Source organism: Gorilla gorilla, chromosome 20, assembly GCF_029281585.2.
Source record: "Gorilla gorilla gorilla isolate KB3781 chromosome 20, NHGRI_mGorGor1-v2.1_pri, whole genome shotgun sequence".
Taxonomy (NCBI): domain Eukaryota; kingdom Metazoa; phylum Chordata; class Mammalia; order Primates; family Hominidae; genus Gorilla; species Gorilla gorilla.
Window position 1 is genome coordinate 29,005,933 of NC_073244.2, and position 14,169 is coordinate 29,020,101.

Sequence of the window (14,169 nt, forward strand, 5' to 3'; positions counted from 1 at the left end):
GGGTGGGGGGACTCATTAAAGAAGGAATGAGCTAGTGGCTACAGGAGGCTACATTCTTTTTTTTTTTTTTTTTTTTTTGACAGAGTCTCCTCTTTCACCCAGGCTGGAGTGCAGTGGCGCTATCTCAGCTCACTGCTACCTCCCAGGAGGCTACATTCTTAATCCTGGCCAATCATCTTATACTCAAAGAGCCAGGAAAAAAGAGTGTGTGTATTAGGGTTCTCCAAAGAAACAGTACCAATAGGAGACAGATAGATAGATAGACAAGATAATTTACTAAGGGAACTGACTCACGGGATTATGGAGGTTCTTCTGAAATAAAATGGAAGTTTTGTCTTTGTGTCTGCTTGAGTACCTGCTCAGGAACCCTAAACTTAGTTCTAGGAATGCAACAAATTCTAATTTTTGGATTGCTAATTCAGGGTTAAAAAGAATCCTGTACATTGCCACTTTATTATCAACCACCTTAAATGTGGTTAATTATGTGAAATTGTGGTTAAGGTGAGGGGTAAATATGGAGAAAAAGAAGGGGGCTTCCCTGTATTCACTAGACTTTTATTTCGTTCCAGGGCTTATGACAGAGCCCAAGAGAGTCAGAGACGCTTTCTACAAATTCAGCTGTCGCATTCCTTTTCTTACACACTAGAGTTGCCACTTAAAAATACTAAAATAAAATAAAAAATTAATGTTGGCCATCTAACAGGAATACTTGACTCAGCTACTAAGTTACAAATTCGCTTCATTTTTGGAAGACATCTAGCATCTGAGAATTGGACTTTTCCCAGAAGTTCACTTGGTAACCTCGGGTAAGTCCTGGTTCATCCTGGAGAGGATCCGAGGGGAAAGCCTGATGGGATCCACGGCCGCCCTGAGAAGGGGTGCTGTGGGGTGCGGGAGGAGGAGGAGCTGGGAAGCAGGAGCTCCCGGGACTGGATCTAGCTGGAAAGGGGGCAGATGCTCTCCCGGAATCAGGGTAGGTACCCTCTAGGAATGGGACGTTCCGAGAGGGGTGCGTGTCTGGAACATTGGCTAGGGGTCCTTGGAGGTGATTTCTGGGAAGGGAAGGTCTGGGGCAGGGCTGTGAGGAGTCAGGAAAGAAACTGTTGAGTCCGTTCCTCACCCACTTCCTGAGCCCTAGGTTCCGAGGCCCCCAGATCAGGGGGTTCAGTGGCGCAGGAGGGTCCAGGGCAGGAGTTGGTGAGTCACCTCTCAGGTCCACCTGTAAAGGAACTCTGACTCAGAGCATGAGGGTAGCCCAGGAAGCTTCGACTTCACCCAGAGAAAGTCCGCCCGCCGTTCTGCCCCTGGAGCAGGAGGCACCGCCCCTCTCTCACCCTTAAAGCCGGCGGCCCCGCCCCTTTCCTCCCACTGGAGCCTGCGGCCCCGCCCCTCGCCCGATCCCGGAGTCAGCGGCCACGCCCCTCTTGCCAGAGTGGGCGGGGCCTCAACTGCCTGCTCAGCTTTCCTTGTGACGCCTCACATCCCCCTGGGTGCGCTGTTGCCTGGCTGCGCTTCCTTTTTCTGTCATCTTTCTCATCGACCAATGGGCTTGGAGCATGGAGGCCACGCCCCCCCCCCCCCCCCCCCGCTCTAGTTGGCCCTGGTTACACCTCCTCTGGTCAGTCTCACAGCTGCGCGGTGGCAGACAGGACTTGTTCCACAGTGGTAACTGGGATAGAGCTGATGTGGCCCCAACCCCACCTCCCTTCCCGCCCTGCCATGTCGGAAGAAACCCGACGAGCAAATTGGCAGCAGCAAAGAAAAAGGTACAATCGTCTGGTGGCAGCCCAACGACCCAGCCCCGGGTGCCGTCTGATGGCAGGACCGCGGCCAGAGCTCATGCCACTCCCGAGGCTCACTGGGCTGGGCCCCCAGCTGCCTCTGGGCTCCCTCTACCAAAGTCTTGTCAGTGAGCCCCTCCCCTCAACAGCCCAGATCCTGCCTGGAGTGAGATTTGCTTATTTACCATGAAACAGATCTTGGGAAACTGAACTTGACACTTGAATCTTCCTCATATCTCAACCTAGGTGACTTTGAGTGCCACAGGGTAATATGGGGCATCTTTCTGAAGCATCAGTTTCCCTTGATTCTCTTGACAGAGAAAAAACGTTCATGGACTTAGGGATGACAGTCCCATAGATTTCTAAGAGTATACCAAAATTCACTCTGAAAAGAGGCTTGGGTTGTCCTCTTTCTGTTCAATTCCCAGATGTAACAGAAAGGCTGCCTTCTGCCATGAGGACTCATTGATGTAAGAGTTTGAGAGGGGCTGCTGCACTTCCTACACTAACAGACATGTGATGATGTGTGACTCTAAACCACACAGTACCCAGTTCCTGCCTACTTAGTGTCTGTTTTTCTACCTCTGCCTCTGGTATTGGGCCCTGGCAGCTGCTGATTTGTGGCACAACCCCAGAGCTTGGAGTCAGAAGACAGAGTTCAAGTTCAATTATTGCCTTTTTAAAGCCGTGGTATCAATCCCTCTCAGTCATTAAGTCATTAAGACAACACCTTGTACAGTTGTTTGTGGCAATAAATCAGATGGCATAAAAGAAAGTTCTGTAAAAACTGTAAAGGCAGATGTGACTGTAGGGACTTCTCATGAGAATTCCTGCTTTTCTTTTCCACAGTTGAGAGACTATCAGTGGAGGAACAGCCCTGGTGTTCCTACAGGAGAGAAAAAGAAAATTAAAAATTGCAGTAACCCCGAGACAACCACTTCTGGTGGTTGCCACTCACCTGGAGATGTGAGTCTTAGTTGGCCAGGCTCCTGGGGACAGGGGGCCCAAGGAAAGTAGAGGGTACTTGTTAAGATTGTGGAAGAACTGTTGGGTCCTGGTTAAGAATTCTGGGTTTGAATCCTATCTCTCCATCTGCTAGGGATATGATGTAAGGCAAATTGCTTGAGCTCTTTGGGCCTCTCTTTTCACATCTGTAAAATAAGGGTGGTATTGTTTGACTTTCACTTGTGAAGCTTAAATGAGATTTGTTATTATTTTTATGTTAATGCCAAGTACAGGGCCTGCCGTAAACACCCAGGACACCCAGGAAATGGTAGTTGCTGTTTCATTTTCCTCATCCCCAGTCTCAAGGGAAAGCCAGGCTAATGGGAACAGCCACTTGCCATCAGGCTGTCTCTTTTGGAGTGACTGAAAGGGCCCAAGGGTGCGATGAGGAGAGCCCCAAGCACTAAGATTGGGAGAAGATCTAACTTTTGAGCTCATCTTTGCCTCCAGCATGCTGGGTGACCACAGAAAAATCACTTCTTCCCCTTGGCCTCTTTAACTCCTCTGTAAGATGACACTGGATAAGATCAGTGTCTTTCAGACTTGTTTTTTAGCTGGAGCCTCCTATGTTGAAGCGAACCCTTACTCAAAAGTCTGGTTTTTAAAATGGAGGTGGAGGTCTAGTGCTCTACCAGATTTATCCCCATATCCTGGGCCTGAGGAGAGGGGTCCAATGAGAGTATTCAGAGCAGCTTTGTCAGGTGACTCCACCCTGTGTGACTGCACCACTCAGGGGACTTTTCCATCTATTTGTTTCTGCCCCTGGCAAGGCAGCAGGCAGCCGTTTGGAAGGCACAGGCCCTGGTCTTGATCTCCTCTGCTCTTCTTCAACATTTCGCTTCCCTGAAGCCACCTCTTCCTCTTCCCCTGAATCTCTTGCCTCTCTCTAAGCCTCTTCTGTCTTTGTCCACCTGCCCTTGTTCTACCCTTTTGGCCTCCTGTGGATTCTCCTTCCTCCCTCTGCCAAGCATAGCCTGACACCCACAGTGCCAACTCAGAGACGGAAGAGCCTCCTCACCCAAGCCCCAGGAGTCCAGAAGACAGGAGCTCCAGGAGGGCCCCACCCTCACACCCTACATTTCCAGATGCTCTCCAGCTGTGCATGCCCCTGAGGCTCCTCTGGTTGGGGGGATACTTTGCCTCTGGCTTATTTTATGTTGCTGCCATTTCCCTTCTGACTGTTTATGTCTGCTTCTTCACCTGTTTGATTGATTGGGTTTTTTTCCTTCACCCACATCTTTTATTATCTTGGAGAAAGTGAGACATATCTTAAAAGTTAGAGGTAATTTGGGAATAACTTTAAGAGCAGGCATATGGAATTTGGGGCTTTTTTTCTTAGAGACAAAGTCTCACTCTCTCGCCCAGGCTGGAGTGTAGTGGTGTGATCTCAGCTCACTGCAACATCCACTTCACAAGTTCAAGCAATTCTCCTGTCTCAGCCTCCTGGGTAGCTGGGATTACAGGCACCTGCCACCACACCTGGCTAATTTTTGTATTTTTAGTAGAGACAGGGTTTCACCATTTTGGCCAGTCTGATCTTGAACTCCTGAGCTCAGGTGGTCCACCCGCCTCAGCTTCCCAAAGTGTTAACATTACAGGCATGAGCCACCATACCCAGCCTGAGATCTTTTTAAAATTATTTAAGTTTTTATTTCTAAAGCAAACTAACTTGACAGTAGAGATCTTTATTGACCGAGCTGTAAATTGAGCCTAGCCCTAGCCCTTTTAAGGGGCACTGTGTGGAACAGCCCGGGGTCCCCAGACCTAAACTTCTCACTCTTCACCATCCAGTTTTCAAGCCGGTGTGAAGCCCCTGATGCTAACCAGCAGTTATGACAGGCCATGGAGGAGCGAGCACAGCTGGAAGCACACCTGGGGCAGTGAGGCTTTGCAGAGGGAGGGATGTGAAGGAAGATGACCCCAGGTGGCTAGGAGCAGGTGAGGACCAGTGACAGTCCTTCCTAACTTCCGCACCCATTCTTGCAGGTAATGGAGGCATGTAGACAAATACAACTGGAGAGAGATACATTTGCTGAGATTCTTAAAGGAGAGAGAGCCACATGGCAGCAGAGGATGAATCAGATGTCGGAGCAGGTGAGACCTGACACTTCAGCCCCCACTTTAGATCTTTCTGGGCATCTGTAAAATGGGAGGGGTGGTCATGAGTCTGGGCTTTGTGGAGGAGGGGGCAGAGAGGGAGATGGTAGCCTGTCCAGCCAGCAGCACCCCTCTCCAGGGCCCTTTCCCCCTGTGCTTTGTGCAGATGCACACACTGAGGGAGGAGAAGGAGTGTATTATGAATCGGTTACAGGAGCTGGAGACAAGCTTGGTGGAATTGAGAAAACAGTTGAGTAAGCTGAGGCCGGGGTGACCTGGTAGGAGGGCTAACATCAGAGGGCCATGGAGGGTGGGTTAGAATGTCCTAGGGAGGTGGGTGGATGGAAGGACTTTGAGGCAGAGGAAAAGAGGTATGTGCCAGGAGATGACAAGTCTGGTAATCTCCATGAGCCTTAGTTTCCCAGTCAGCAAAGAGGGAGGAGTGCCCATTGTCAGCCACCCACACATGTCTGTATCTGTAAGTGGCTTAGAAGATTGGCTACCATCCAGGTGTGGGGAATCATTAGCAGGGAGACCAAGTTTGTGGAGCCTGAGAGGAGCTGTGGACCAAGAGGAAGATTTTTTTTAAGATTCCAGAGGCCCTTATTGTCTGCTTTTTTTCCTCAGCTGAACTCCCAGCCCTGGCACCCCCAGCAAGGCCCTCCGAGGTGGAGCAGCAGCTACAAGAGGAGGCTGAGCACCTGAGGGAGGAGCTGGAGAGTCTGGCAGGACAGCTCCAAGCCCAGGTACAGGACAATGAGGGCTTGAGTTGCCTGAACCGGGAGCAGGAGGAGAGGCTGCTGGAGCTGGAGCGGGCAGCTGAGCTCTGGGGGAAGCAAGTGGAGGCACAGAGACAAATCCTGTAGACCATGGAGACCACACCGCTGTCAGCCGCGTGCTCTCCCAGACCTGTGAGGTCAAGGAACAGCTGGCCGAGCTACAGAGTGGCTTCATAAAGCTGGTGCACGGCCCCACCTGGGGAGCCAGCCCTCCTCCCTAGCCCTTTGGGCCTTTGTTTTCCCACCTGTCAAATGGGGCCGTGTAGCCCTCACGTGAAATGGCACTTCTGAGGGCACCTGTGAGCCAGAGCCCTGCTCCAATGGCTGTGGGGAGGTGGGGATGATTTTTCTAACCTGACTTCACCCTTCCCGGTGCCATGGGAGGCAGACACCAAGTTCTGGGCTCTCCAGCTGCAATGAAGTTAGCATCTTCTTCGCAGAGGTGCCAAGGATTAAATGAGATAATACGTGGAGAGAATTAGGCATGTCAGACACTTAGCAGATGATGGCTGGCTCCTGCTTTTCCACCATTCTGTGGCCTACAGTTTAAGTGGTGGGAAGAAGAGTGTGAGATTTCATGCAGGGAAGGAGGCATGGGGCTCTAGGCAGTCACTCAGGCCTGGAGCAAGGGGCCACGGGCGTGGGCAGGAGACACAGCCCTGCAGTTCCCTAGGTACCCTATTCATAGGCCCAGAATTTGAAAGCAGGCCACCACCTGCAGGTCTTCCTGCAGGTAGAGATGAAGAGCCAAGAGGCTCAGAGTCTGCAGCAGCAGCAAGACCAGTCCCTGGGTCCCCTGCAGCAGTACATGGCCGCTTGTCAGCAGCTGAGCTCTGAGATGGAGGCGCTGCACAGGCAGTTACTGCTGCAGACCCAGCTCATGGACCAGCTGCAGCAGCAGGAAGCTTAGGGCAAAGCGATGGCCGAGATGGCCCACCAAGAGTTGCGGGAGACCCAGGTGTGGGAGTTGCTGAGGCCGGGTCCCAAGGGGGACGACCTGGCAGCCTCTGTGCCTTCAACTCTCTTTCCCCGCCTCTTAGGAGCACCTGGAAGCTGCCAGCCAGAGAACCAGCAGCTACAGGCCCAGCTGAGCCTCATGGCTCTCCCTGAGGAAGGTACGGGAGACCACTCAGAGGAAGAGGAGGGAGCCCAGGAGGAAGGGGGGACTGTTAGCAGCATAGGAGTGAGGAGTTTAGAACAGCTGGTCACTATGCCGACCGGGTTTCTGCATTAAGTTCGGCATCAAAACGGTGACCTGGGAGTAGAGGGGCCACCAGGTTGCCTAAGGATGGGTGAACTGGCCCAAGTCAGAAATGAAGCAGGTCAGAACTCCCCTGCCGGGCAGTAGTGGAACTGAGCTTGGGCAACATAGTGCGACTTTGGTTCTCAAAAAAAGATAAAAATAAATTACAGCTGCTCATTCCCCTCTGGGGAGGGACTGGCCCAGGGTTATACAGTGACGGTTGAGGCAGAGGTGGGCCCACCCTACTTCCCTTGTTGGGTCGCGTGAAGACCCCTTTAGCTCTGCGCCCTAGGAGGTAGACTGGACGGGGGGTGGGGGAGAAGGAGGGGAGAGGGGGAGGAGGATGAGGATGAGGATGAGGATGAGGAGGAGAAGAAGAAGAAAAAGAAGAAGGAGGAGAAGGAGAAGGAGGAGGAGGCGCCTCGGCCCATGCCGAGCATCCTGCAGGACCTGGAAAGCCAGGAGTCCATGGTGAGCCTACTCCCCCTGCCCCACCTTTGCCCCCTCCCTCTGTGGTCCCTCCCAGACCCTCTTATGCTTTTGGTTTCCTGCTTTCTTATTTCTCTGGATCCTCACCCCTTTCCTGGGAGCCAGTGGTCAGATACCATTTGACCTGTGACCAACAGGTGCACACTCTGAGGCCCCAAGCGAAGGGCTCCTCTCCACCTCCCTGCCCCGTTGGTCCTGTATATCCCCCAAGAAGAATGCACACCTCTTGCCTGCAGGTGGCATTTTTAACATCAGCTGTAGCCAGTGCAGACGGTGAGCAGGCTCGGCTCCGTGGGCAGCTGAAGGAGCAAAGGCTGCGCTGCCAGTGCCTGGCTCACCTGCTGGCCTGGGCCCAGAAGCAGCCAGAGGCAGCAGCCCCAGCCCCAGGGACTGGGATGGATTCTGTGGGGGGGGGGACCCACCGGGCCCTGCAGGGGGCCATGGAGAAACTGCAGGTGAGTGAGTCTCTCCCTTGGCATGGGCCAAGAAGGGTGCGAGCGAGGCAGTTCACTGCCGAGATGTGACCCCATTCTTTTGGCTCCAGAGCTGCTTTATGCAGCCGATGCAGGAAAAGGTGGACCTGAAAGAGCAGGTGGAGGAGCTGGAACATCGCTGCATACAGCTCTCTGGAGAGACAGACACCATCGGTGAGGCGGAGGCCAGGGCACGGCAGGGGAGCTGCCAGGGGAGCTGCCCAGTGGGTGAAGGGAACCCAGCGTCTGAGCCCTGTCCTCTCGCAGGAGTCTACACCGCCCTCTCTCAGCCAGGGGGCAGCACTGAAGGAGCAGCACCGAGAGGAGGAGGAGCACATCCACAGGCTAGCCCAGGACAAGGAGGAGATGAAGGCAGGGCGTGGAGCTTCTCTGCCCGGGGGGGAGCTGCGAGGAGGGTGCAGGTTCAGGCATGGCAGCTGAACACCCTCTCCTCCAGGTGAAGCTGCTGGAGCTGCAGGAGCTGGTGTTGCGGCTTGTGGGCGACAGGACCAAGGGCCATGGCAGATTCCTGGCAGCTGCCCAGAGCCCTGCTCATGAGCCAGCTCCAGGGGCCCCAGTCCCCCGGAGCTCAGGGCTGCCGACAAGCAGGGTGATGAGTAGTGCCCTCAGGCGGGTTGGGCAGGCAAGAGCAAGGGAGGCTGGCAGTGTGCTCAGAGCCCTCCTCCCTCTCTCCAAAGATCTTTGCCAGGTGACCCTCACCAGCAGCGTGGAGCCTGCGCAAGGAGAGGCCGGGGAGGGTTCTCCCCTCGACAACCCCACTGCACAGCAGATCGTGCAGCTGTTTGGTGAGATGCAGAACCCTCAGGAGCGCCCAGGCTTGGCCAGCATCCCCTGCATTCTGTTTTCCTACCAGGCTGACAAAAACCACCAGGTGAAGATCACCCTCATCTGAAAGCCAGTTGCCTTCAGCAAAGCCAGGAGAAGGGGGGTGGGAGGCTCCGCCCCCCCATGTCCCTCCCACCCCTTTGCAGTCACCCCTTTACCCTTAAAGTAAATGGATTTAGCCATACTGCTTGGCCTGGCGTATCCTGTTTCCCTCACTGGGTCCTGGGGTTTGTGCCACTGAATGGGGGCCCCAGAATGTCTGAGCATGTCGAGCTGGGCTGCTGGGGACCTTCCAGGCCTGTTACCTGCATGCTGCCTGGTGACACCTGGGGGATTCCACAGGTAGAATGGCACCCATGGGGGACAGTCTGGCCCTAATGGCCAACAGGCTCAGAAGCCTGATCTCTCGGTGGCTGGGAAGGCAGGGTGCCAGCACCCAAGGGCACTGACTTTCATCCAGCCCAGGCAACTTCAGTCTCATCCCCCTGCCTGCCTCACCTGCCTGTGCCTGGTAGCCTGTTCTGTGCCTTCCGTCCAGCCCAGGCAACTTCAGTCCCATCCCCCTGTCTACCTTACCTGCCTGTGCCTGGTGGCCTGTTGCATCCCTCCCTCCAGAGTGCAGGTGCCCCACAGGCTCCCTCCAGGCTGCGCTCATGGCTCTGCTCCTAGTGGCCAGAGCTGGCTTGCAGGATGAGCCAGCTAAGCTCCAGAGTCTTTCCGGGAAAAGAGTTCCTTGGAAAGCATGTGAACTTTTCACCGCTTCCGACAACCATGAAAGCTCTGAGCCAGGTTTGGATGCCGTAGGATTCAAGGGGGCAGCAAGGGGTCCAGAGCTGCAGACAGCTGAGGGTGACCATTGGGGTCTGCTCAGGCAAGATCCTGGAGTAGGTGACCATGTACAAGGCAAACTGTGACTAAAAGGAAGGGCTGGGTTGGCCAGAATAGAGGAGGCTGAGTGCTGAGAATCCCCAGGGGATCTCGGAGGGAGCGTGGAAAGGGCCATAATGGGAGGGCAGAGGTGAGAACAGGGAATGATGATATCACAGTGCTGAGCAGGGGGGCTGGGGAGGGAGTAAGTGGAGGTGGAGGGAGTAGCCTGTTTAAACCTGGAGCTCATCCCTATGAACATGAACTACTGGCAAAAAAAATTTTTTTAAAAGAAAAACTTAATAAACTTAGGGGTCAGTAGGCCCTTCATAGGGGAGAAACAAGCCTTTAAAGTGAGCGAAACCCAGGATTGAGGGTACAAGGTCTGTGCTGAATCTCCTGGATTCAGGATTATATCCCCTGAGGGCCCAGCTGGAAGGCTGGAACACACCTGGGCACCTGGAAAGCTGACATGGGAAACAGGTAGCAGGTGAGACAAAGTGGGTCCTTGATGCCAGGAGGAGAAGTGAGTGCTGGGCCTTGCGGCCTTGGGTCCATCCTAGGAAGTGCTGGAGGTTCACACAAGAGCCCTGCCTGGCTGGGGTTTCTGGGAGCCAGAGGAGGGAAGTTAGGTCGGGAGGGAGCAGAGTGGGAAGCACAGGTACTAGCAGCCTGGAGACTTGGAGGGAGCCAGCAGTCTCGGCTTTTAGCCAGGAAGGGACTTAGGAAGTGGATAGTTTCCTGGGTGGGTCATGGTTTGGAGAACTCTAGAGACTCGGGATGGTCGCTGACCTCCCTGAGGGATGGGGAGGGTGATCTCTTCACAGAAATTCATCAGCAGCCCTGAGGTCAGCGATCCCCATCCCATGTCCTGACAGGTGCCTCCTGCAGCCCCTCCACCACCACTTGCCAGGTCCTGACCCTGCAAGCACATGTGTAAACACACACATATGTTCCTGCTTTCCTCCGGCAGCACCTTGCAGGGTTCTGAGCTCTTTATTCCCACTCCTCCATTTTGCTCCCTTTCCTGCCATAATTTCTCTGCCCGTGAAGCCTGCTCTTCTTCAGGAGATAGGAGGAACGTGAGCTAATAGGGATGTGCTGGGCCCAGGCTGCAGGGTCAGTTCCCCTGCAGTCCTGCCCTGGGGAGTGGGGCTGACAGAAGGTCTCATCAGGAGATGGAAGCGCCTCCTCAGCGGTGCTGTCAGTGGACATGTGGAGGGTGATGGTTCACAGGTCTTCTCTGTCCTTCCTACTCCTGGCCTCCTGGAGGGCAAAGAATGAGTCTAACCCCTCACTAGAATCCCTGGTTCTCCAGAGGGTGTGGCATGTTTGTGGAAGGAATAAATAAAGGAATGGCCGAGAGTCCTGCAGTAGGATGCCACGGGTGGGGGCACAGGTGGGTTCCAGTAGGAAAACGGCCAGCTGTGTCCTGGTCTCAGGGCCTCCTTCCTTTGATCAGCTCTCATGCACATGCTTTCCTTTCCCCGGTTCCTCTTGACAAGTGCTGTTGTGTCCTGGGCAGCCTCCTGAGTGAAGGTGAGGAATCTCCCTCCCCTGAGCTCATCCACATCTACCAGAAATTTGACTTCAAGGCGTTCTCCTTCCAGGCACCCAGCCACCTGGTGACAGCCACCTTCCCCTACACCACCATGCTGTCCCTCTGGGTGGCTGCCTGCCATATCCATTCTGCCTTGGACACCTACATCAAGTTGATGCACAGGCCTGGAGTGTGTGTGTTGGGGACAGCCAGGTCCCTTGGGTGGAGCTGAGTAGGATTGCCCAGAGTGGGAGGAAGAGGTGGTTTGGGGAGAGCAGCACTCTGGGGCCCTCATGGAACAGGTACCTGTGGAGCCAGGAAGATGGGCCAAGGTTGTTGGCATCTCTTTCAGATGCCCAAGACCTTATGGGAGCCAGAGCATCTCCCAAGAGCATGGAGAGCTTGTTCATGAACCTGGTCTGGTTGGTTTGGCTCTGGCTTTGACCAAAGACATCCTTAGTGCTAATCCCACACTCCTGGCTCAGATGGAAGGACAGTCCACTTTTCTCTCCCACTGCTAGAGGCCTGCAAAGCAAGGACCTGAGGCTCCCCGTGGCTGGGCAGTCCCCAGGTAATCACGTGTTGCCCTTGGCCCTGCCTCTGCTATGCACCTGCTCCCTGAGCCCAGGGCTGGGGCAGCAATGGCAGGCCCTTCTCCTTTACTTCCTAACCTGGTCACTGGCCATGCTAGCAGCACAACCTTCCTGGAGGAAGGAGAGCCAGCCACCAGGTTGTCTGACAGAGGTCTGTGTGTCTACAGAGATTTTTTTAAAACTTGCCCTTTTACGCATCCCTCCTCCTCTAAATGTTTTGTAAACCTGGAAACCAAGGAAATGACCCATTGGGGCTTGGAAGTGACTGTTGATTCATTCATTTAACTTGTTTATTTTCTGTGTGCCAGGTGCTATAATGGGCACAATGTGAATGAAACTTTGGTGCATGAAACAGGCATTTACAATGAGATGGTGAAGACAGGTAATCAATGTCAGACAAAAATGGGACATGTGCTAGAGAAGGAGAGGGTGAGAAAAGTCAGGGAACTGACTTGAACAGAATGATCAGGGACAACCTCTCAGGGGAGATCACCTCAAGGCAGAGTCCTAGAGGAGCCTTTGGAGAAGAGGTAAGAACATTCTAGGCAGAGCTTTGGTCTAAATGCAGCAGGAAGTCACTGCAGTGTTCCAACCAGGAAAATAACACAGTTGGAGCAGCTGTGTATGCAAGGTGGGCTGTCCCATTCCCAGGCAGGAAGGGGCTGGACCACAGAACTGGGGCGAGGTAGAGGTGCTTAGGAGGCTGTCATGAATCCCTGTGTGAGTGGCAGTGGCTTGGGCAGGCCCAGTGGCCGTAGAGACGCAGACAAGGGTGGAGATTTACAGGCACTTTTGGAACAGAACTCACGGACTTCAGGTGGATTGGCTGTTGTGGGGAGAGGCAGTGAGGGAGTCACAGCGGGCTCCACTTCTCTCTGGCCTGGGCAGGTGGGCAAGCATGTAGTGATGCTTTTCACTGATGTGTGGGGAACTGAGGGAGGCCCTGGTTTTGGGGGGAAGCCATGTTATTGGGCTATCTCAGGGGAGCTGCCTGAGAGACATCCAAGTTAGGGGTGTGGAGTGGGCAATGGGATGTGTGGTCTGGAGTTCAGAAAGGGCTGGGCTGGTGGATATGTTTGGGGACATCAGCCTGCTGGCAGTATTTGACCAGCTGCCCTGTGCCCCCTGCCTCGGTGGGGCCAGGTAGGCCATGGACAGCCTGGGGCAGCAAGGGCTGGGCAGAGGGCATGGTCAGTGTGACTGGGGTCAGGGAACAGGACAGTAGAGTCTGTGGGAGTGGAGCTTGGAACACTTGGAGGATCCTTGCAACTTTGTTCACCAGAGCAGGCTGGGAAAAGGGACAGGGCGATGGGAATGGAAATGGAAGCTCTCCCAAAGTGCTGGGATTACAGGCGTGAATCACCGTGCCTGGCCTTCCCTCTGCCTTTTTCCCACTGCCCCATCAGGGCAGAAGGCAGCTGCAGTGAGTGCCCTGGGACTGGGTGGCTGCATTCTTCATGACTGTGCTGTGTGTGCAGAGCTGCCTTTTCCTGGAGGAGAAGGCGGAGTGGACCTGGCTAACCTGGGCTCCCTTTTCCTGGCCATAGGAACTGACATGATGAGTGACACGAGTTCTGGAAGCTTGGAGGTGAGCCCTGGCAGCCGGGAGACTTCATTTGCTACCATGTCACCTGGGGAGAGCGGCCGCGGCTGGGAGGATAGTGACACCTGCAGTGAGTGCGGCTACAGAGAGTCAGGCGCCAGCGGCTCCTCTTTTGAGGAGCTGGACCTGGAGGGTGAGGGGCCCTTGGAGGAACCACGGCTGGACCCTGAGACTGAGCCCCTGGGGGCTACCAAGTGGCCCTGAGAGCCCAGTACCCGGAGAAGGGCAAGGAGTAACCCATGACCAGCCCCCTCCTGCGGGGCAGTGCTGCGGAACCGAGCAGACTCTCCAGCCATCTTCCTCCTTCTCCTGGGGGCGAGGGGTTCCCAGGGGACCTGACTCCCCCTGCTCTAGGCCTCTTGTGAAGCCTTCTCCTCACTGTCCTTTAGGCTCCCAGGGCCAAAGCAGCCAAAGACTATTTCCTGCACCAGCCCTGTGGGCCGCCACTCCTGTTGTATCTCTTTTTCAGACCATCACTGGAGCTTCCAGGACCCAGAATAAAGCCAATGACTTACTTGTTTCACCTGGATTTGGGCTGCGTATTTGTTTGACAGTTTCACCTTTGTGGGGACCCCTGTATAGACAGGCCGGGAGTAGGAAGGAGCCTCCTCTCCCCAGGACAAGGAAAGGAGGGACCATGCCAAGTACTGGGGTGGGGGAGGAGGGGTCGTGGAGATCCTCCACGTCCTGCTCGGTGACCCCCAGCGGCCAGCCGCCCTCCACTGCAGCACTTTTTCACAGAGGTGGTTATATCTCTAGGATATGTTCCTTAAAGTGGGATTGCCAGGTCTAAGGGTGTATGTGTGGCCATGAACAGGGTTAAGAACTCTCGCCAAGCTCCCCTCAGTGGAAG

The 14,169-nt window shown here is 54.6% G+C and overlaps 1 protein-coding gene and 1 pseudogene across 3 annotated transcripts; both read left to right on the top strand.

Annotated features, from left to right (window-relative positions):
• The first annotated feature begins 1,588 nt into the window (after positions 1-1,588).
• LOC101148789 (golgin subfamily A member 2-like) lies at positions 1,589-8,860 on the top strand (annotated as a pseudogene).
• A 958-nt stretch (positions 8,861-9,818) lies between these two features.
• On the top strand, positions 9,819-13,839 carry LOC129528951 (testis-expressed protein 264-like). Of its 3 annotated transcripts, XR_010131925.1 has the most exons (4): positions 9,819-10,070; positions 12,022-12,095; positions 13,261-13,386; positions 13,786-13,839. XR_010131925.1 is itself a non-coding variant. In XM_055372319.1 (3 exons), the coding sequence occupies exons 2-3, from the start codon at positions 12,083-12,085 to the stop codon at positions 13,518-13,520; spliced, it is 273 nt and encodes a 90-aa protein (XP_055228294.1). In that variant the 5' UTR covers positions 9,819-10,070; positions 12,022-12,082; the 3' UTR covers positions 13,521-13,839. The 3 variants fall into 3 exon arrangements, 1 of the variants encoding a protein (XP_055228294.1); XM_055372319.1 differs by having other exon boundaries at positions 13,261-13,839; XR_010131924.1 differs by lacking the exon at positions 12,022-12,095 and having other exon boundaries at positions 13,261-13,839.
• The last annotated feature ends 330 nt before the right edge of the window (positions 13,840-14,169 follow it).